Source organism: Lissotriton vulgaris, chromosome 4_1 (genome assembly GCF_964263255.1).
Source record: "Lissotriton vulgaris chromosome 4_1, aLisVul1.2, whole genome shotgun sequence".
Taxonomy (NCBI): domain Eukaryota; kingdom Metazoa; phylum Chordata; class Amphibia; order Caudata; family Salamandridae; genus Lissotriton; species Lissotriton vulgaris.
Genome location: NC_141691.1, coordinates 662,846,148 through 662,869,928, shown reverse-complemented (window position 1 = coordinate 662,869,928; position 23,781 = coordinate 662,846,148). Strand labels below are relative to the sequence as shown.

Below are 23,781 nucleotides of genomic sequence, written 5' to 3'. Positions count from 1 at the left end.
ATGAGGTTTCAATATGTTATGTTATTGCGATTTGTACAGCACACGTTTACTTTAGGGTGTTTTGGCGCTAGCTGAACTGGATACAAACAAACACAAAACACATCTTGTGCTTGGGTTGAAAAACTTTAGCACTAAAAGGTGTTTCGTATTGTGAAGAATCACCCTCATTATGTATGTATGAAAATATATTTACATAGTGCCTGCCTAATAGTGTAGTACAAAAGCAATGTACATTAAAACGGGGAGTAGGAGGACGACATCAAGCGGGTTTATTTATTAAAACTTTTTTGCAAACAAACTTTATTATCGTTCTATGCAGTGGGATAAAACAACCAGTAACATATATGCATATGAGCTTAATCAAGTGTACACCAATGGGTATCCTATCCCCTCGGTAGTCCGTAACAAATAAGAGTCAACCGTGAATACTCAAGTTTCATTACATATACAACATTTATATAATTTTAGATCGGGTAAGATTGTGATTTGCCCAGAATCATACAATTTACAAGTGTCGAAGCAGGTATCTGAACTTAACTGAACATGTCACAAAGGCGAAAACTATACAGCATTATTAGTATCTGATGCTTCAGCTTGCTACAGTTCAAGGACCTCCCTCAGTCTCAGGAACACATTCATCAAGAGACTGCTTAAGGACAAGTGGCTGGTAGAAGCTCTTAAATACAAGCTTTGATAAAGGGAGATGGATAACTAATGGTGCATAGGGGCAAGTGAACAAAGAAGCCGAAACATGATGCAAATTATAATTGTTGATAAGACCTTACAACTCAGCCTGTACAAGTCCTCGTTGCACACCTACACAGTTGATTTTTTTGGCCAGTTCTCCACCACACAATTGCATATTTCCTGATATTGTGCAATTGTCCTGGGCACAGCCTCACCTAAACCATTGATGCTTTTACAAATCGTATAGTTCATACTTAAAGACATGCTGTGTTTAGCCGTGTCTCTTGTGCATATCTATTGCCTTCACCCCAGTGGTCAAATATGCCTTTCACTCTTATAATTTTCACCCGACTAGCCAACATTTTAGTCCACAGCTATATACCTGATGCCTATGGTCAAGTCTCCATGTGTGCCCATACATTTAATGCTTCATTCTTTATTACTAGTGTCCCTCTAAATATTTGATGGTAACACCACTCTCCGAGTATCCAGTGCACTCTTACTATCTTGAGTCTCTAAGCCTAGGTTGTAATCAAAAACATAACGCTTGACAATATTGGCTAGTTATCATATTCAAAGTTGATAATCACTAGATGCTGTTGTTAAAGCCACAAGTGTTCAATAAAATATTCATAATACTGGGTAAACATCTGATAAATACCCCAAACTCTGCAACTGTAGCCCAATGCCTTTTGTAAGAACGAGGGAAATGCAATTATTGCCAGGTTTTTAGTCGACACTTAATTAGTGCTATTGGCCAACTACGTGTTGTACACATTTACCAGTTGGCTACCAGTTGGCTTTCTAGTACTGCAATAAATGGTTACCACTCTTGGCTAAGATTCTAATGCATGCCTTAACTATTTCAGTTGTCAGACAATTATCCACAGCATCTGTAAATCTTTGGTAGCCATGAAGCCCACCCATGGAACTCCAAAGACCTCCATTGTCACCCAGTGAGTGCCATTGGGCAGCCATGGACCACTGTAAAGTTCATGGCCCAGCACAAGCGCCCCTTGGCATCCTTGGCCCCTACTACCTACTAGCTCACATTATTGCTGTGTCTTTATTATGACACCACCAAAAAATAAGTGGCTTAGTACACTACCTGTCAGTAACACTATTTAGCACAAACTGTGCTGCACTGGAAAATTGGCTCACAACAGGGCCCCTTGCTCCACTTTAGCATTCCTTCAAAATGATGAAAAGAACTAACAAGCACTCCTGGGAGTTCTGCTACTTTTCTAATGCAACTCCCCTATCAGAATTACCTCCCAGCCCTTATTCAAAGGGTTAACTGTGCACTTGAGACATGCGGATCATACTTGTGGCCTCTATATTATTTGAAGCAGAACATGTTTTTGAGGGGTCATCAGAGGATTTAAATTGACTGCTAACTTCTCGTTGATGTTTAACACACCAAGCCTCTTTCACAATTTTCCTCAACGTTTTCCTGAATTTTGCTCCAATGAAAAAATATAGGATGGGGTTGAGGCAGGCATGAACATAGGCCAGGGTTTCCGAGATGATCAAAGCTCTTTTGAAATGATGGTCCAGGTTAAACTCACTCTCGATTATAGAAATTAGCATGATAATGTGATAGGGCAATTGAGTGGCAATGAACACAGCGACTATGACAATTATGATCTTCAGGGACTTCTGCTTGTCAATCCCACGGGCATGGATTATGGTGTTGATGATTATGGAGTAGCAGATAATCATGATGCAAAGAGGTAGAAAGAATCCAGCCGTCATTTGAAATCCATGCACCACCTGTCCAACGTGATGAGGCTTATAGTCTGGGATGCATAAAAGCCTGCCTTCATGTTCAAATAATTTATGGAATATAAACTGTGGAATTGAAAATAGGATGGCGATTGTCCAAACTGCAAAGCAGGTGACTATTCCACAAAGACGGATCTTTTCTTGCAATCGGCGGGCCTTGGTGGCTTGCGCAACGGCGAAGAACCTGTCAACTGTAATGCATGTGAGGGTCAACATAGATGTATACAGATTAATATTGTACATGCCAAAGATGAATTTACACATAATGAGGCCGAAAATCCATGTGCTTGAGGCAGAATAAGCCAAGAATGGGAGAGTGAGTAGGAACAGGATGTCAGCTGTGGCGAGGTTAATCAGAAACACATCGGTGAGGGAATTGAGTTTTTCGTAGAAGATGAAAACGACCAGAACCATTGAGTTACCCACCAGTCCAAAAACGCAGATGATCGTGTACATGCATGGCAGAAAGCTGGTAAGAAGGGCATGGATAACAGGATCAGGAATGTGAGGTTCCCTCGTGGTGTTGGGAGGTCTGGCCTCAAACTCGCCATAGTATTCGTAGTCCATGATTGCTTTAACTTAAGTGCTGCTTCTGGTCATTCACAAAACAAAAATAAGAAAATGTTATTACATATAAATCCGAATTCTACAGCTGCTACAAACAGTGAATACATAATTGAAATGTGCTAGAGATTAAATACACACACATATTTGCCTAACGATGTATACGCCTGAAAAGGCTTCTGTTGACTCTCAGTTCAGTAAAGGCTTGTCCATGTTTTTAATGATTGTGAACCTCATTCATTATATAATTGTATGTAATTTTGCTTGCGTGAAGATCTGTGTTATAGAAATGTCACCAATAATGATTAAACAATATGTACTATATGTCAGGGTCTTCCCACAAGCCCTGCAGTCTCAGGAATAGCCTAGTGATATCAAGGATGAGATTTTGACAAGTTCCTCACTAGGCAATATGATAAGAACTTAGAAACAATGATCCCTAAGCCTTCTGTATTGAACAGTCACAACCTAGTTGAATGGAGATGGTCTGAAGGTTGATCCAAGGGACAACACAACACAAATATCTCATTTACTATAAAGCCCAACCAGTTATTTTACAACTATAAAAGTAACATAATTGTAAATCCTGATCTGCAAACATTTGTACAGTACAAGCAATGATCAGATGATGCAAAACGCACAACATGATTGTATATATATGGTTGGTTTTAAAACAGCCAAAGTAACATAGATGGAGACACCGTCGCAAGTTGGGGTAACAATTCACACAATTTATTCTGTTACTCATATCTTTTGTCGGGGCCGGTTTTTGGCCGATTTTGTTACAGGGCCGATTTAGCAGCTATGCTGCAAAAACGGCCCTGTAACAAAATCGGCCCCCAGGGGCCCAAAACCGGCCCCCACCCATGCAGCGCACTGGGGGATTGCCCGGTGCCCGCTACGGCCTGTCCGGCCCTGTCTTTGACTATGCAGGGGAGTCTGTGCCTGAGGAGTCTTCTGACTCAGAGTCCATTCATTTGAGCTCAGCTTTTCTCAGCAGTTCAGGAATCAGGGCAGGATTGGCACCTGCCCCCCTATCCCTCTTCATAGAGTTCCGGAAGAGTAGCCATGTGGATTTTAATTTGTAAGTCCTATATTTTAAAAAATATATATATTTTTATTGTTTCCGTTTATTTGAGAAAACAATAACAACAGATCACATCCTAATCAGGCGAGTTCATACTGTTTTCATCTCTCTAGTGACCACACTTGATCTAGGCACATACTAGCCTCACAACCTTGTGTATAGTCTCCTTGTGTGTAAATCTCTTCTTGTTGGTCCCCTTAATGTCTTTAGTTGGTCTGGGCTCTTTTAGACTTGTGACCCCACTGTGGTAATTTGAGTGTCGTCGTAACTCTGCACCTGACCATAGTAATTCATCCAGCTACTCCAGGTTTTAGTGAATTTCTTGGGGCACACTCGACTCTGGTATATCACCCTTTCTGCTGCCATGTATAGGTCCATGCCCTGTTTCCATTTGTGTAGTGTCAGAGTCTCTTGTGTGCCCCAGCACTGTGCTATATCTCCATTGCCACTACCAGTCCCAATGAGCTGGAAAGTAGTTTGGGTCTAGGGATATCAATATCGCATGGGATTCCCACCAAAATGAATTTTAGGTCAGCTGGAAGGGAAGCACACAGTATTGCATTCAGTTCTTTGATTGTCACATCCCAGTACTTCTGCATGCGGGACACTCCCATATTGTGTGTAGGAAATTTCCAGCAGCGGTTAGACAACACAGGCACTGTGCAGACTCACCCAACCCATGTTGTACTTTAAACTGGATAAGGCATAGTCTGGCTTTTATTGCAACCTCTCTAGGCTGCATCAGGGCTACTTCCCAGTCTATCTCTTCAATTTCCCCCAGGTCTCTTGCCCATGTTTCCTTCAACTTTCCCAGGGTATCTGGCATGTTGTTAATTATCGTTTTGTAGGTAAGTGACACAGCTTTGTTCGTAAATTCTTCCTGTAATATTCTCCCTTCTAGTGGTGCGTATTCCGATAGTTCAGTCTCCCGTACTATTACAGTTCTCCATGCTTGGTGTAGTTGAGTATGTTTAAAAAATTGAAGAATTGTGAAGTTTGAATTCAGTTTGGAGGGTAGGAAAGGATTTGAGTTCTAATTTTGCTACAACATCACCCACAGTGGAGATCCCCAGCAAGTCCCATGTTTCGAATCCCTGTAGCTCACCAACGTCTTGGAGCCAATTCCCTTTCCACAATAGTGTAGCCCTAGTTAGCCTGTTGGCCTAGCCTAGTGTCTTAGTGGTCCTTTCCCATACCTCTGTGGTGACCCATGTTGCAGGAAGCAACCTTTGTGTCCTTATCCCCCATACAGATAATGTAGAAATGTATGTGGTGTCCCTGTCTCACTTTTGAGTCAGTAAGTGGGATTGCGCCCTGCTGCATGTAGCCAGTCGTTGAAGGGGGTAAGGTGGGTCGCCCAATAATATACTTCGATGTCGGGCACCCATTTTATGATTTTCGTTGTAGTGTCTTTAGAGCAATTTGTGGTTGTTTCTTCAACCACAACAGTGCTCGAAGTTCAGAATCTATTTCCCTGAATATCATTCTCGGGAAGGGGTGATAAGTGCTCTGTAATACATACAAAAATGGAGGCAAGGAAATCATCTTACATGACTACCCACTCCATTATACTTAGAGGTAATTCTCTTCATCTATTTGCTTCCAGTTTAAAATGTGATAATACCCTCAGGATGTTTTGTGTGCGGCAGACCGCTACGAAGGATGTTAGAAAGATCCCAAGATATCGGAAACCTTCTGCAGCAACATGAAGGTCTCTGGGCATTGACGGCCATTCAGTTATGTGATTTGAGCTGTATAGTATTGATTTATGCCAGTTTATTCTTATAACCAGATACCGGTCCATATTTCTCTAGTATTTGGAACGTTATGGGGATCATTGTGTCTATGTTTGTAGCAAACAAAAGAATATCGTCCGCACATAGTGATATTTTTTCTTCTGTTTGGTCGTCGGGTTCAGCCCTGAAGCCCCTTACCCCGGATGTTGTCTGATTGCACAGGCAAAGGGTTCAATTAGGAGTGCAAATAATAGTGGGGACAGGGGACATCCCTGCCTGGTCCCACGGGATATCAGGAATGTATGAAAGATCCTGCCGTTGACTTGCACTGCTGCTTTAGGTGCAGTATACAGTAAGAACACCCCCTTCCTCAAATTCGGGTTGAACCTGAACTTAATGAGACTGGCGTCTAAAAAGGGCCAGTGTATCGCATCAAAGGCTGGTCATTACGGTTTTTTATAGCCATCATCTAGTTGTGTGCTCTGCGGAGGTTCCATCCAGTTGGCCTGCTGGGCATAAACCCAGATTGGTCACAATGAACAAGGGTCGTTATGACTCGCAAGAGTCGTGTGGCCAGGATTGTCACAAGGATTTTTACCTCTGTGTTCAGCAGTGAGATGGGGTGGTATGAGTCGCATTTGTCCTTCGGTTTGCCCTGCTTGCAAATGGTTACGATAGTGGCTGTCTGGAGGTCGGCTGGGAGAGGATCCTCCTCATATGCATCTTGATATAGTCCCAGGAGGTGTGGGCCCATAGATCTTTACATTTTTTAAAGAGTTCTGCGGACAGTCCGTTTGGACCCGGGGTTTTACCCCCGGTCTCAGTCGGGCCACAGCCTCTCCCACTTCCGTCAGTGTTAAGTCTTTGTCTAGAGCTATCCTAGGGACCATTATACCTGCAAGGTATTCGTTGATGTGATTTGTATTACTAAACGTTTTCCTACCATAGACGTTTTCATAGTGTTCTGCAAATACTGAGGGTATTTGCTCATCTGTGGAGAGAGTCTCGCCCCAGTCATCCATGATGGAGCCTACCCATCTGGCATTTGCTTCCTTTTTGCTAAGCCAGGTGAGCAATTTCCCAGCCTTAGCCCCATCTTCATAGATATGATACAGTGTCACCAGCCTCTGCTGCCTCACCTCTTCTTGGGCAGCTCACAATATTCTAATCTGAGAACTTCTAATTGTCTGGAGAAAAGCGGGTATGGGCTACCTGCCTCTCTAAGGCGAGTAGCTAATTTTCTATCTGCTCTGTTTTCTCCCTCTATTTTTTCTTTGCCCATGATATCTGGTTTTGAGCCCAGTCTCTCAATGCAGTTTTGTATCACTCTAACAATGTGACCCTAGATTCTACAGTTCCTGCATTCTCCCAAAAGAAAAATTTTGTGTCTGTCCAGAGGCTACATATAATCCAGCTATTTTGTAGGTCCCAGGCGTTTAGTTTCCATGCTGGTTGTGTGTCTCCGGTTTTAACCCCTATTTGCACCCATATGGGTGAGTGGTCAGACAGTCCCCTTGGCAAGGCATTCTGCCTGACTTACTGCTCCCAGCTCGCCTGAGGGCACAAAGACGAAGTCCAGTTTTGAGTAGATGTTGTGGGCCTATGAGAAGAATGAATATTGGGATGTATGACGTGACAACGCATACTGTTACCATGCATACCTTTACAACGCGGTATTTACAACGAATACCATTACAACGCATAGCGCTTAGAGGTGCTGGATAGTGGTAAGTATAATTTTATATTCCAACTCCAGTCCCCGTGGACACTAGGGAAGGTGTTGGATATAAAATTATACTTATTCCCTATCCTAGACCGCCCCCCAGCGCAATGCGTTGTAATGGTATGCGTGGTAATGCCTGCGTTCTAATGGTAGTGCGTTGTAAAAATTCCGTTGTAAACGTTGCATACCTGAATATTGTCTTGTGTGTGGGTGCTGGGACCTCCATGTGTCAGTGAGCCCTAGTGTGTGAGCGAAACGGGCCAGTGGTGTGGGACCTGTGGTGCTGTTGCGGATTCCCAACCTGGCTTTTACTGTGCACACGGAAGGATGTGGGGGTCTCTAGGAGTATGTCTGCCACTTTAAGTAGTACAGGGGATTGCAGCCTGGGAGGTGCATATCAGCATTTGATTGTGGTATTTCATCTGCCCCATGTGCCTTTCACAGATACGAATCTACCACTCGGGTCAATCCATTTACGGGTTATTTCAAAGACGGGTGATTTCTTAATCAGGATTGCAACTCCTCTGGATCCGGTTGTGTAGCCGACATGTGCCAGTACCGTGTAGAAACCCCATCCAAGAAAGTTGCTTGGGTGCCCCGCAAGTGCGTTTCCTGGAGTAGTACTATATCTGATTGTTGCCGATTAATGTATTGGGCCAATAGGCCTTGCTTTAACCTGTCTCCCAGCCCGTTTACGTTCCACATTAGTACCGAACAGGTCCGGTCTTCTATGGGGTGGACATGAGTGCATTAGGAGTGAAAGGGTGTTCTTCCTTACGTAATCCCGGGTATGTGTATGCACCTTCCCGATGTCAGGTGTGTTTTCCTCTGTCCTGATGTGATCAACTTGAACTTCCGTTATAACAGTCCAAACCCTCCTCTCGACCACCCTCCCCACCCCCTAGCCCTTCTCACTAAACTGGAAATATAGGAATGCAACAACTGTGTGTGGGAAAAGACAGAGAGGTCTGCCACCTCCCTTTTAGATGCAAATAAAATCCTATGAACTCCCTCTACATTGGGCCAATAAAATGTCAAAATAAGTCTGTGGTAGACCGCTGCAACGTTCAGTACTGCCACTTGGGGTGGGGGGGGGGGGGGTGGAGGGGGGAGCTTCATTCTACTGTACAGTTCTTTGATGTTTGCCAGTTCTCGGCCAGTGGAACAAACCGGGATTAATTTGTCAGTCAGTTAGGTTCTGCTTTGTCTCTCATCTCTCGACATTGGGGGTTGTCTTGCCTCCGCTCCCTCCTACATGGCTACTATTTCTGTGAGCAAGGGGTGTATGCACTCATCTCCGAGGATTCCCTCTGTTCCTCTGAGTCTGCATGCGAATCCCGCTGGCTAGACCCATCTGTCACCTCATCCTCTGCAGTTACTGTGCGGATCTCTTTTGTTGTGTCCTTAATTCTATTGCTGGACCCCCTAAGTGTGATGGTGTCCCTTGGACTTTCCGTCTCGATCTGAACTTGATCCGCTTGATCATCTTTGCCTTATCTGCAGGTCTAACTTCCATCGATCGAGGCCGTCTGACATCTCAAATCTGTGTCCCAGGGAGGTGCAGAGTATGTCTCTCCGCAATCCATGCGCATGCGACTTCAGGTGTTTGAAAGAAAAGTGCCTTTCCTTTATATATAACTTTCAGTTTTGCTGGGAACAGAAGCATGTATTGTACCTGCAGAGATCGTAGTTTTGCTATTACTTAGTCGAAAGTCCTCCTTTGGCGTTGTACATCTCAGCTGTAGTCTGGGAAGATCATGATGTTGGTGTTTTCATGTCTGTGGAGAAATGTGGGTCAGGGGTTAGAGGCGGCAGACCCGGAAGCTGAGATCGGCCCTGGACCAGGGTTCAATTCCCCGCCTCGACGGGGGTTGGGCTCAATAATTCCACGGACTCGATAATTCTCGTCCCGGTGCCTACTCGACTCAAGGGTTCACACTCTGCGACTCTGGGCAATAGCTTGCTTAATCTCCACAACGGCCCCTCGCGGCGGGATGCCTGGCTTTCACCTTGTGGAGACCCTGCTGGGGTTATCTCACAGGGGAATACCAGGACGGGTTCCCTAAGCAAGCGCATAGATGCCTGCGATGTGGGTGATTTGCGCTATATAAATACATGTACATTTACATTTACTTCCCCTAGATGTCGTGTTTCGTGTAGGATCATATCACGATCTAAAGAATTAAGGATTTTCACTATAATTGGACTTGGTGGTGCTCTAGGTGGCAGTTTCGTGCTCAGTGCCCTATGCGTCCGTTCTAGGACGAAGCATTTGCAATCCAATAGGTCTCGCATTTAAGAGAGTTTAAGCTATTTGTATTGTCAATGATAATGTTTTTTATTTATCTGTTTGATAATTAACACATAGATAAAAGGCATTCACAATGCCAATAGCTCAAACTCTTGTAAATGTGAAACCTATTTCATTTCATAGAAGTGTCCACCATTGTCCCAGGCTGCTTGGAATATGAAAACACACATGGCACGCTGAATGTTCCAGGAAAGCATGCCGTGACCACAGTAGGAGAAACTCATTAAAGAAAATAGTGCTTACAGACTAAATAAGACCTACAGTGTAACAACAGAAGTAAAAGGAAAAGTCCTCATGGGAGGTTACAAATGAAGACAAGGCAGTACTAAGGATGGACTAACAAGCCTATTAATGAATCAGAAGCCAGCATTTACGAAGAACAAGGACACCAGCCAATGACAAAAATGGGTGGAGAGTGGGCAGGGCTTCAAGTCCATACTCGAATACAGCGTGCCTCGCAAAGCAGCGCATGCGCTGCCCAGGCTCCACCTAAAAAAGGTCAGGTGAGATTATAGTTTTTAGCCAGTTGGTTAAGAACGCAGGCAGGTCCGTCCCCTCGACACCTTCTGGGAACCCCACATATCTGAGATTGTTTCTGTGTGCCCTGTTTTCAGCATCTTGAATGCGCCACTGTAATTCGCTGCTTGAACTGTAAAGTTCCATTACTTCCTTCTAAAGATCTTATCTTCCACTTTCGAGACTTGATCCTCTTTCCCTTTCACTCGCTTAGAGACATTTCCGAGATCTTGTCTGAGTAATGTAACTTCTAAATGTAGTTCCCCGATTCTGTTCTCAAGTGCTTCACTAGAGGATTGTATGGCATGGAGTATCAGGCAGAGGCTGTGCAGGGTCCTTCAAGGTTGCCACCTTGATGTATTTGTCCATCTTCCCTGCCTTGGGAGTTTCGGGTCCTTGTCTTTGGTCATCTTGGGCTGGGGGTGGGAGCCGAATTCGTAGGTGTTCAGGTGCGCTCTTGCTAGCAACTCTGGGTTCGGCAGCGCCCGTGATTCCCATGGACAGGAAGGCCTAATGAGCTAATAGGGTTTACTCCAGCTTTCCTGTCTCACTGTAAGTCCTCCTCCGTGCTGCGTTTGCCCTGGTTCCCAGAGCTTGGTGCTTGTGTGTGCTTCCGCAGGAGAAGTCTGGGTTTGTCAGCTCCTGTGATGTTCGGGGACAGAAAGGTCTTGTGAGCTTATGGGACTTGGTCCAGCTTTCCCGTCCTGTTGTTGGACCTTTTGCACGCTGTCACTGTTTTGGGCTCCCATCTTTTATCGTGACGACAGGGCGTAGGACGATTTCTGCTCCCAATATTCATGTATTTCAGGGGCCAGCACCGCCTCTGGTGGGCACCCTCTCCCATCACTTCTATCGCTGCGCGATCCCTCTCACTCGTGCAGCTGCAGCACACTCACAGATGGAGCGTGGGCCCCTGTCTTCTGCAGCCCCGGGCGGATCTTCAAGTCAGGGCCCTCGGGGAGGTACAGCCAGGGGTTCCCAGACTTCTCCGGCCACCCACTCTTACTCACTCCGGGCCACCCAGCGTGTTTCGGTGCTGGGGTCTCCTCCTCGTATTTGGTGGCACACTCACCCCCAGCATTTCTCTATCCCTGGTAAGGGCTGGCCCCTCTCACCATTGGCTCTGGGCCCTCCTCCCCTCCTCTTTCGGGTCTTTCTCTTCTCTTCTCCAGCCGGTGTTCTCTGTTGTTCATCTCCTGCCGTAGACCAGGAGCAAGCGAGAGGCAGCCGGCTGGCCTCTGCACCGTCTCTCGCCTCTGCCCTTTGCAGCGCCCCAGGGGCTCTTCACATCATCCACCCCCCCGACGCCACCCTGACCCCACTCCGGGAACATCTCAAAAAGGCTGTAGCGGTCGGCCGCTGGCTACCACAGAGTCCGGGGCTCCGCCCACGCGGCAGCAAGAGGCGGGGAACGAGACTGGAGAGAGCCCAGTGATTCCTCCCATCGCACGACGGCACTTCACTCCCAGCCAGCCATCAGGGCCCCACATACGCCATTTTGGGCTTTGGAATGTTGCATGTGGCTGTGCGCCTCACTCTCACTGTGTTCGTGCCCTTGAAGCTATTTTTTGTTTGTTTGTGCCCCTCCTAGAGATTTTGTTCATTGGGGCCTTCTACTGCTTGGTGGTAATCTGGCAGGATTTTTTGCAGGATTTCCGCTCCAGCTGGGCGCTACGCACTGACACGTCTTACCCGACCATGCTCTAGACAACGCCTCCTTGTCAGTCCTATCTTGAACCATTGCAGTAAATTTTTCAAGCACACAGATATCCCATGTTTTTACCACCACACATGGAGTGGGGGAATGGTAGGATGTTTCCAGAACTGAGCTAGTGTCAATCTGGCAGTCAATAGTAGATGTGTAGTAAGTTTGCCCGGTGGTGCAGATAAGGGATAGTCACTGTGTTCCACTAACTCACTCAAGGGTATTGCCAACGGCTGTGTACGCACTAATTTGTAAATTATGTATTTCCAATATGAATGGATAAATGTACATGACCTCCTCATGAGTAGGAAGGTGCCCCTTTCACCGCAGTTTTTCCAACACGTCTGAGCTGCTAAACATTGTGTGAAGCTGTCTTAGGGACAAGTATAAACTGGTTAGTAATTTGTTTATGTTTTCTTCGTGGCCCTCTGTCATATTCTTTCCTAGGTAGTGTATCCTATCTCTTGCCCAGATCTTTCTCTCATTGGTGCATATGATTATGTTTGTCTTTGGGGCCTTGATCTACAGTTGTCCATTGTAGCCAAGCACGGTGGGACTGGGACAAAAGATAGCCCGGGCCCTAAAATAAAAGTGGCCCCCATTAGTGAATTATATAACTAAAAAAGTGTTTCATGTTTGCAAATTGGGACAGTTTTGAACACTCTAAAGACACCCTATCTAAATGTTTTGCACGGTATGGAACGCTGCATGAATTTGCACATGCTGCAGGCAAATGTTTATTTTAATATCAGGGAAATCCACAATAAAAACTGTCCGACAAAATGTGAAAGAACCAGCCCGCACACTGAGCTGTCAGACCAGCACATCGGGCACTGCCTGACTGCCCTTTGGGCCTGACTACCCCGGTCGCCACGTTATCCCCTTTCGTAGTAACTTATTCTCAAAAATAGTTTCTAAAGTAGTTTTCTCATGGTTTGATCCTTCTCTTACCTTTCTAGATCTGGTCCAGTGCAAAACTCATGTGAAGCTTAAAGTTCCGTTCTGGTGCTGCTGTTCCAAACTTTAAAGCGTAGTGGATCCAGCCTTACGTTTGATTTGTTGACAGACATCTTGTAGGATCTGTGTGATTGTCAGCATGCATTGTCTTCCCAGCCTTGCCCACTGTGGGAGTCAGAGAAGCTTCTGTGCCAAAATCTGTCTGAAGTGTTGTTCTACATGAAGCCAACCTTTGTTCTCTGAGTTGTGTCAAATCTAGAGCCAGGCGGATCTGTGCCACCTGAATGTATGATCATATTTTAGGAAGCCCAAAAACACCCTCTGGTGTACTTTTGTAAAATGTGACTCTGGGAATACGATTTCTCCAAACAAATGAGGAGCTGTTTTTGGATGTGGTCAGTCATTAGTTTCGGGGATTGGAGCAGCATATTCTGTGTAACATGCAGAGATCTGGGCAAAGAAAATATCTTTACTGATGTCAGCCTTCCAAACCCCAAGATTGTAAGCCTACACCAGCAGCTGAAAACTTTGTAGAGGACCCACAGCTTAGGCGGGGGTCGTATGCATGAGGACTTTCCAACCTTTCCTTTACTAAGAGCTACTTATGCCCACTGAAAATCATCCCGAGCAACTAATGTTATTAGTGGTGTCATAGTGACCACAATAAGCAGGATTACATTTCTGGCCACCCCATGTAGGTTTACCACCAGCGATTACCTCAGTTTATCAGGCATGGTTGCCAGCAGTAATGTTAAAAAGGCTAGATCAGTGTTGAATGCCTCTATATGGGTAATAGATTACAGCCATAGTTGCAATACCACTGGTACCAAGGTAACAATATGAGTATTAAGTCTCCCCAACGGGGCATGATTTATCTCTCAAATATGATCTTAAAATATATTTTGGAAATTCATCCCTTTTTCTCCAAACAGCAGCTTATGAATTCTGAAAATACACACATTGTGATCTTGAATACAGGCTTTTCAAGTATATACATATATATTAATGCATCCAAGCATAAGCTTCCAATTTAGTAGGCTAGGTTACAGACAAGAGAGGTACTTTCAGATAGCTGGAGAGTAGCTCACAAGCTGCTAGTTAGAGAAACCTTATATACATCTACTATGGTATCAGTTAAAAGTATTTTATAGGCCCTTGTGACCAACCAAAATGTTTGTGTTTGAGGGCTGCATGAGAAGCTTTGATATCAGTCGTTGTCCCCATTACACAAGATTTTGAGCATCAGCTGCATCACTTTATGCTTCTCCTCTGCCCTAACATGTAATGGGAATTTTTTGGAGTGTATAAGGAATTAACAGTTGTCTGCTTTCCTAACCACTGGTTAATAAAGTAGTAAGATCCAATATTCCATAGCAGAGACATCCTACATTGCCTCAGTCTGTGATATCCAGAATATACTAGATGTATAGCTCAATAGTGAGTTATATGCTCCAGAACCAGTGAGTAAAAAGAACAGGTGATGGACCGAATGCTGAGCAATGCAAACATTCACCCCCAGTCACAGATCTGGATTTGATCCATCGTTTTTTGCTCACCAGGCCATCCCAGTTTAGACCCAGCAATATGCAAATCAGTCTTGATCCTGCTTTTCATGAAAACAGTACAGCCTGAAATGCCATTCCATGGTCTCCCTGGACCAGAAACAAGCATCCTGAGACCAGTTTCGGGGCATCACCCCTCATTAGCCAGGCTAGCTTGAATCCAGTGGCACAGTGAGCACTGGACCCACGTCTGGGCATACTCTTCCCACTTACGGCAACATTATCAAAAGGAACAGATGATGAGCGGAATGCTGAGCAATTCTAACATTCACCCACAGTCACAGATCTGGGTTTAATCCATTGTTTTATTTGCTCACCGCTCCACCCCAATCTGGACCCGGCCATATGCAAATCAGTCTTGACCCTGCTACTCGTGGGAACAGTCCAGTTCGAACTGCCATTACAGAGTCTCCAAGGACCGGAAACAAGCATCCTGGGACTGGTTTCTGGGCATCACCCCTCATCAACCAGGCTAGCTTGAATCCAGTGGCACAGTGAGCATGAGACCCATGTCTTGGCATACCCTCCTCATTTAGAGCGACAAAAGTAAAGTAAGACAAGTAAAGGAAAGTAAAACCAAATGCCTCGTAAAGCACAATATACATATTGTCGAATGTTATAAAATTAATTTTAAATTCATGAACACATTTGATACACTAATACGTTAGAGAGGTATGTCATTTACTATCAATGCCATTACTATAATTGCAATACTACATGAAAAGTATCTCACAACTAAAATCCATTAGATTAAAGTTTACAGTTCTTGGGATATGTTGGCCATAAGTGTCTTAACGCTGGCCCATGTAGAATATTTTCACTACTCAGCAGACGTCAGGTTTTGAAAAAAGGGATCTGTTGCTGCAATCCTTGGATGCACAACCCTTATGGTGGGGTGCATGTTGATGGAACAAGCTAGCCCAGCAATATTCAGCTCAACTTCATTCAAAGGTAGGAATAAATACACTTGCCTTTGTTGGTTTTTAGCCGCTTATTCTATTAGGATGGTCTTGAGCCCATATAAACCTCAGGCTTAGAGTGCTGCATAACTGCTCACCTCAAAATTCTGTTTTTCTAGCAGAAATTTTAAGCATAGGATAAGGTCAATGCCATTCATGCCTAGCTAAAAAACAAAAAATGACAAAGCATTTTACTATTTAAGGCACAGTATTACATCTTTGGATTAATAAAATACCATCCAATCCATTGTGGAATAAATATAAGCAGCTCCTGTCAAGTCAACTACTGTGTAGTTGTAATAAGGTTAGAGTTTCCATAGAAAGAGCGTTTTTAATTTGCTAATAACTTTGGCACCATTCGAAGAATGTTCAGGAAACCTTAAAGAAAAAAAAGTTCATCTACCTCAGCTTCTTCCTGCAAAGTTTTGGGGCGATGTGTCATTGCGGACGTTTTGAAAAAATGGGTCCAAAATGTGCTTTCCCCATGCAAATTCCCAGAGGCTTTTTAAGAAGTGATACAAAAATAACAGCTGAACACAATTACACCAGAATTTGTTCTTTACTCAGAAAGTGTGCCTTTGTGATTTTGTATAAATCTGTTCAGCCTATTTTGAGAAGTTAAACTTCAAAATATAGTGGTATCTGGCTAATTGATCCTGTGGGTGTAATGCCTACTCCAGTGGGACCACGTATTCAATAAATAGACCAATCTGATTAGCCAAGAGGGCTTTTTTCCTCATCTGTACGACTGGGCTGGTACCCATCCCTCGGTACCCAGCAATTTGATTGGCTGACCACAACATCAGCAGAAATGTTGCATCCACCATTTAAGGGTTCAGGGCTCGGTTTCCAAGTCCTGAGATTTCAAAAAAGAATAAGTCGACAAGGTAGGCAAACCCTGAACCTTGTGGGGTTGGGGACCACAAAAGAAAACAAATTGTGCTGCTGATCCCACGGACCCTCAAAGCCTCCCATGATGGGACCCAGCGCCACCCTCTCCTGTAGGTCTGTGGGACTACCATGGGGTATCACAGGACCATGCAAGCATTAAAAAGTGAAACCACCACTATACCGTGGTACCATGGGATGCCGCGTGTGTAAGATTACTGCAGTACCACAAAAAGAAAAAGGAAATAAAAAAAATGTGTGGTGGGGGTCCATGGAGATTGCATGATAGTGGGGAGTTGCCCAGCAACAAGACATTGGCCACTCGTAGAGGGTTAGTGCAGGGCAGGGCCAAAGGCCAGGCCCTCTGACTAACCCACAGCATGCACCGACAAAGGCTATGTGTGCTTGCATACCTGGCCCTGTATCCAACCCCGTCCTACGCATGATCCAAAGCTGTTCTCAATGATGGAATTGGGTGAAAATTTTTAAAATACCCCCTGGGTCACCCTACCCAACCTTCAGCGTACAGCCAAGGCTGTGCGCAGCGTGAGGTTGGCAGCGGGTGCCCTCGGGCGCCTAACTCCATGCTGGCACGCCCAGCTGACTACATGATGTAACAATACAAAGGGTGTCATTTTAAGTATGGCACGCCTACTGACTTTGTCAAAGGTTCAGTACACCAAAATATAAAATGTGAAATGAGAGGATACTCTGCGTTCAAAGTTTGTTTTATTTATTTGGGGTGGGGGCATGTGAGCCACTTAGGGGCCCTGAGGATGATAATTTTTAGTTTCTTCAGGAGGGGGCATGCAACCCACTCCTCCCAAGCCCCGCAAGGGCCCCAGGGAACTCAAAACCCTGTGGCTGAATGTTTTTGTGGGGAAGGGGTATTGGGTCCCCTCACTGTGCCATCCAATGGCACCAGGTACCCTATCCACAGGAACCCGATGGGAGCAGTGTCCCGGGGAACCCATCCACTGGGGTTCAATAGCAGCAGTGCCCAGGTGCCACATCCCATGAGACACTGCATTTCTTTGCCTACAAGAGTGCAGGCAGGAAGAATGTCAACTCTTCTATTTGTGTTCTTGCAGGCATAGAACACAGACAGCAGAGAAAAACTGCTCCACTGGGTGAGATCAAACCATTATAGCCATCTCTCGCCGCACCTTTAGGTGCCCTAAGGTAACTATAACTTGCACCCCGCCATGCACAGGTTTTCATCAATTCTGTCTTTTCATATGTTTCAGTGATGTTATCGATGATTATACAGAACATGTCTTGAGTGGTAATATATGGAGTGATTAGCTGTGCATGGCGAGGGCACAAGTTAAAGTTTCTTGAGATAACTATCAATGGTGAATTTCAATGTCTTTTGAGTTTAAAACGTTACATTGTCACTGAAGTTTTCACGTAACTAATTCGTCACATTAACCTTTGTTTTTTCAGTGAATTTGTATGTATAGATAAAACATTTTAATACATATGTGTGCTTACCTGCAGTGAAAATCTGCCAAAACTTACATGTAATGTAGTGTCTGTGATGTAATGACTCCTGATGTAATTCTTGGTATGTATTAGGGATACATCAAGGGGCTTTTTGAAAATTTACAGAGAAAGTCCTTAGCAGGAAATTGGAAGTGTGATGGGTAGCAAATGAAAGAAGGGAACCAGGTCAAGTTGGATCTGTGAGAAAATCAAGGGATATTTATGGACTGACTTAGGTTTGACAGAACGGTCTCCGAAGAAACACTGAAGACAGATGGACAAGCGGGATCAATCTGTGCACATTATTTCATAAATACCCAGGCTGACTACACTATTCTGTCATACTTTTATGCACCCCACTGCTCAGGGTAGCATTTGAGAAAACAACACAATAGAAAGCATGATCAAACACCTTGTGGGGAACTTAGTAAAACTAAAGCATCAAATGATCCAGATTGCGAAGAGAGAATTGGAAGAAATTGGCCAGGGCAAGCTTCACATATTAATTATCAGAACAGAAGGCCCAACTAGTAAGTCAAGACTTGTATTGCAGAATAAAATACCTGCATAGTTACTTGAAAAGATAGATTTAGGGTAATAGAGATATCTAGATCTGTGGGCAATCTAGAGAATGCTAATCACAAAATGGTGTCAAAACGATTGCATTGCTGTATGATGTGCCGGTGTAAACTTTACAGGTTTCTTAAGGTTGAGAAAAGAATTGAAGAAAAGCTCACTCTAATTTGAAAAATTGTGTTCGCCATCACATGGAAAGAAACTTTCAGATGTCCCAGGGGCCAGGTGTGTAAATCCACTGTATTCTGATGGAGTAAAAATCAGCGCAAGCCAAAGCCTCTAGTGATATAGGCCATGATGGCATCTGGTGTGATGCTCATATTTACCTGACCAGCAAATGAAATCAAAAATTCGGATGTTAGTGGTAATCCAGAATTTACATAGAAGAAAATCTACTAATATATTTAAAGAGGACTGCATGTATATTGTCTTCTATTTGAAATGGGCTAAAGTGTTTAACTAACCTTCACCCGACCCCCTTTTCTAGTTTTTTTTCTTCTTTTTACCGTGATATAACATTTGTGCATAACAAAATTAAGCAGAATTCTAAATACAAATCTCAATGTGAAACTGTTATAAACATACAAGGCCTCCCAACCATTTGTGAATTGTCTCTACTCATCAGGTAGGCAATTAATTATATATGGAAAATGACTGAGCTGTTTTTGTAGATGTCTGTTTCCCAAGCCTTCTAAAAGAGCTGGTTGGGGACTTCATTATGGTGTAGGTCTGCTCCGAAGTGATCGTTACCAAACCATTGCATGCTAAGCTGACAGTTTACAAAAAAGACTACTGTCAGGCTGAGGGGGAACAGAGGCCAGAAAATGTGTTTCATATTGGAGTGGTAGAACTTATTCAAAGGCCTTCTGAGATGGGCACCACGGTGCCAAATGAAAAACGTTGAAAGCGTAGCCTTGTCTCACTCATTAGCAGGGCTAAATGTAAAAATACAACTCAAAAGGAAAGCAAAAGAGTCAGAAGAATATAGAAGTAAATTTCAAATCATTTTAAAAACAATGTAACCTCTTGGGATGCCACCCACGAGTTCTACTGCAAACAAATAAAATTTAAGAAAATTGATTAAACCTCCTGATTGCTTCCACTGGATGGGCACTATTGATTCAGTCAATCATTTTGACAAACTAGGCTGGCGTAATAACTTGTAGATTTGTGAGACACTCTACCTTTTATAGCTATTGCACAAGATAGAAAATGTGACTCCATAAAGGTTACTAGTTATAGATGTCATGACCGCATTTCACCCTTGCTGGTATTGGCTGACAATCAATAGATGAGTAGAATATAAGGCACTGTTGCGTTTATTTAAACAGAGTACAGATACGCTGTAAATAACAGTGGTATTAGGCTGAGCGTGGTATTTCTCCCACATTACACATATAGGTAAATAAATGGGACATGGCTTGTACAGAAGGTGATTGCACCTACTTTGCACAATATTATTGGTTGTGCACATTTTAACAATTGCAATTGCTACAACGTAACCCTACAATGATAACACAGGAGTGAGCACACTTTACGCTGATTTGTCGACCTCTTCATTTTAAGTTACTTTCATTCAGCCATGCATAGTATTTTAACCAGTGCTTAATTTTAGCCGGTAGTTGAAGGTGAGGCCCACAAGCAGTCATTTTTGGAAATGAGCACTTATTTCTCCCGACTTTGACCGAGAGCAAGAGAGAGAAAAACACAAAGGAGAAAAGAAGAAGAAAGGGAATGATGAAAATCCTTGAAAAGGGAAAAAAGTAGGACACTGAAAGAGATAACGTGGCAAGCAGTGCCTTGTGGTGGATTAAAGAAGAAGGTGGTGGAATCAAGAATACGCGGTCCTGGGTTTCAACCCCCCATCTTCCTAGCCCCAACTGTTGAGTTCTGAGAAGAACTTTGTGTCCCACACTTACTCTTTCAAAAATTAAGTGCTGATGTTAACTAATGATTTCCGAACACAAACCCATGCATACTCTCCCCTCGAAAAGCACCCTTGAAGGTTTCTCATTTGCAAATCCTTAGGTCTGTGCACACTGTGTTGTGAAATATTTCACAATCACCTTCTTTATTCCATCCTTGAAGTCTGCATTGAATACCGCATCGGAACTAACTTTCCAAGTGAGACCCTAGGGAGGCCAAGAAGATATGCCTCGACAGGTATTCTTTCTCTGGGGTACGGCCCAACCAGGTGTGCACGACTCAACCTAATGTACCCTATTGAAAGAAATGCCGATCAATGAGCCACACAGGGATAGGGATAGAAGATAAAAAAAATAACATAAAATATGGACGGTTATATAGTGCACTGACACAATGAACTGCTTAAGATGGCTAATAATGAAGCATAGTTGGGCTGAAATTGTCAGAAATTTGTAAAGGGCATTAAAGGCGCTGTGGGAAATCTAACAGGGCTAAGTAAGAGCGCTCAGTATTATGGGTTATTATGATTTTTTGCCTTCATTAGATTCATGAACGCAGTGAAACGTACGGCAGTCCTTCGTTTTTTCTTTTACTGTGCTATGATTCAAAACAAATAGCTGCTACATCCTGGAATGAAATCAAACATGTGTTTTCCATACGTAAAGCACCACACCACACCTGGACGGTCACTGTACCGAATTTACCAATAGCGTAGGCGATGACCAATATGGGTCAGTGGCCTAACACCCAACAAACAGTGTCTGTTCTGGTGGGGATCGCATGCACTCACAGTCTCTATAAACAATATATACTACAAGGTAAAATATCCTTCACGTGAAGAATACATGTTTATTGTCTGATTGTTCACTTTTATCTATTCTATAAATCGTTTCTTTTTTTTTTACATCGGTTTTGTGACCAGTTAACACGTCAGGCTTTAGAATGACGACACACCTCTTGGGTATGCTGAACCAACAGAACCAAAACATTTTGACATAATTTGAACTTCGACTTCCAAGGAAAGGCTCACTCGGGGACACAAACTCGGATGTATACTGCGTACTGGTCGGTAAAGCAATGTTCTTTTTTTCACTGAGTAGAAGAGGGAATTTTTACGTTTCAACACTGTTCAAGCCTGCATCACTATATTTACAAATCTACCTGCTACGCATGCCCTCGTGGCAGTTTTGGCATTTAAAATAACTTTAAACAAGTGCAACTTCATGTCAGATGTCTTCTTGCTAGGAAAGCTTGGGGACAAAAACTCCATCTCCCGTGTCCCTGTAGCCATGGGCACCTGCGGGAAGTAAAGGTGTCTTAAAAAGCGCTTTTGAGCACCCACTGACAGATAAATGTGGAATTATTAAAACCAACTCATCGACAGTCACCTCTCCAACATTGCAGATTTGATAACTTATTTTAAAAGACATACACCTAAAATCCATACCTCCAAGTAAAGCTTCGTTCAGCGGAACCTCAACTCTACACTGATGCTGGACGCGGGCTGCCTCTCCATCAAGAAGGGGAACCTGACAGAGGCAGGAACTGTCTTCTCTTGTGGTGTAAGATGAGTGCCTGCTTTAGTGGCTTGCACTCCGTTTTAGGGCGGAAGACTAAAAAAAAGTAAGAGGGGAACTAATGAGCTTAGGCACGGTGCAACAACAGGAAGCGATATTACAAACATATCGTGCCCCTGACAAGACTTGTTTTTTTTTGCCAGTCATCTATGACATGCATATGATGATTGTAGGAAAGTGCTCCTTTTGGCATGTGTACCTGTCACTTTTTGCCTGACTCTGAATGCAACTTTGACTGAATGCTAATCAGGTTCCCAGCGCCTGTGTTCTAACCCAAAACTATGCCTTTGTTTCCACAAGTGGAACAACACTGGCCCACCTATAAGCCCCTTGTCGAAGGTACCAGTGGTACCAAGGGCATTGTGTCCAGAGAGGGTCTCAAAGGGCTGCAGCATGTATTGTGCCACCCTAAGAGAACCCTCACCAAACACATTCACACTGCCATTGCAGCCTGCGTGTTGTGGTGCTATTGAACGTGAAGAGTGGACCTGGCACACATCCTTGTGTGCCAAGCCTACCAGCACTGCCAGAGGTATAGGTAGGTCACCCTTACAGCAGGCCTCAAAGCCCTAAGGCAGAGTGCATTATACCTCTGGTGAGGGCAAAACTGCATGACCAGATATAACCCTATTGTGTATAAGGAGCTGATTACGACTTTGGCAGTGCGAGGAGGCAAGCCACTGCCCCGCTCCCATACTGCCAAAGTCGACTGCTGCCACCACCACCAGGTGAGGAGTGTTCTCCTGGTCTGGCGGGTGGACCTTTGGCGATGCCTTTTAAAGAGGCTCGGTAATGGGAATGCCAAAGCAAGTTCCTGCATGGCATGAAATGTTTATTCCATGCTGTGCGGGAACTGGGCATACATGCACACTGGGGAGCACACCATGTGCCCACCTGCATGCACCCAGTGACAGTGGCACCATTTGTTTCCCCACTGCCAGCCTTTTCCTGACAGGCACACTGACATGAAAAGGCTGGCAGTGGGCAAACTCAGAATATGCATGGTGGTGACACAGGGGCACTACCAAACATATTGCTTGCCCAGAGCGCCGCACCACCACCAGGGACTGCGGTTCCCTGGTAGTTTTGGCGGTCCCAAAACGGTCTGACCACTGTGCTTGTAATACGGCAACAGACCACTGCTGAGGGGGTCCCCGACTGCCTCCACACCTCTCTGCCCAACTCGTAGTCAGACTCTAAGTCTATTCTTAGGCATTATAAGTGCATAGTGAAGCCATGCCGAGTACCTGGGCTGGTAGCTTGTCAATACAAGTTCCACAGCACCATGATGGCTTCACCATATCCCAAGATGTTTGGTACCAAACTTCTCAGATTAAGAAGCTCACACTGATGCCAGTGTGGATTCATTGATAAATGCACTCAGAGGGAACCTCAGAGTTGCCCCCTGAAAACCTACCCAACCGCTAGTGTGCAGCTAACTGGCCTGCTCCAGCCTCCCACTTCCAGACATGTTTCTGTTACCGTGAGTTGTGAGCCTTGTTCTCTCGGGTGTCAAAAACAAAGCCTGCCTCGGGTGGAGATGCTTCACACCTCCCCCCAAGCAGGAACAGCATTCAAGGGTGGTGAGCCTCAAAGGCTTCCTTCCCTTCATTATGCGGGCCAGGGCCTCTCCAGCTAGTGGAGATGCCCACCCCCCTGACCAAGCTCCACTTTTGGCGGCAAGGTTGGTGGAAAATTAGTAAACAGGAGAGGTGTGTACCCTCTTAGCCAGAACCA

At 44.4% G+C, this 23,781-nt stretch overlaps 2 protein-coding genes across 6 annotated transcripts in view; one reads left to right on the top strand and one right to left on the bottom strand.

Moving 5' to 3' along the window:
- FYCO1 (FYVE and coiled-coil domain autophagy adaptor 1) overlaps positions 1-23,781 on the top strand; it is a 917,765-nt gene that overhangs the window by 754,087 nt on the left and 139,897 nt on the right. The gene's annotated exons all lie outside the window — the stretch shown is intronic.
- CXCR6 (C-X-C motif chemokine receptor 6) lies at positions 269-22,043 on the bottom strand. The gene is made up of 2 exons (XM_086964927.1): positions 21,915-22,043; positions 269-3,064 (listed from the first exon to the last, which is right to left on the bottom strand). Exon 2 carries the CDS (start codon positions 3,037-3,039, stop codon positions 1,981-1,983), a length of 1,059 nt encoding a protein of 352 aa, XP_086821053.1. The 5' UTR covers positions 3,040-3,064; positions 21,915-22,043; the 3' UTR covers positions 269-1,980.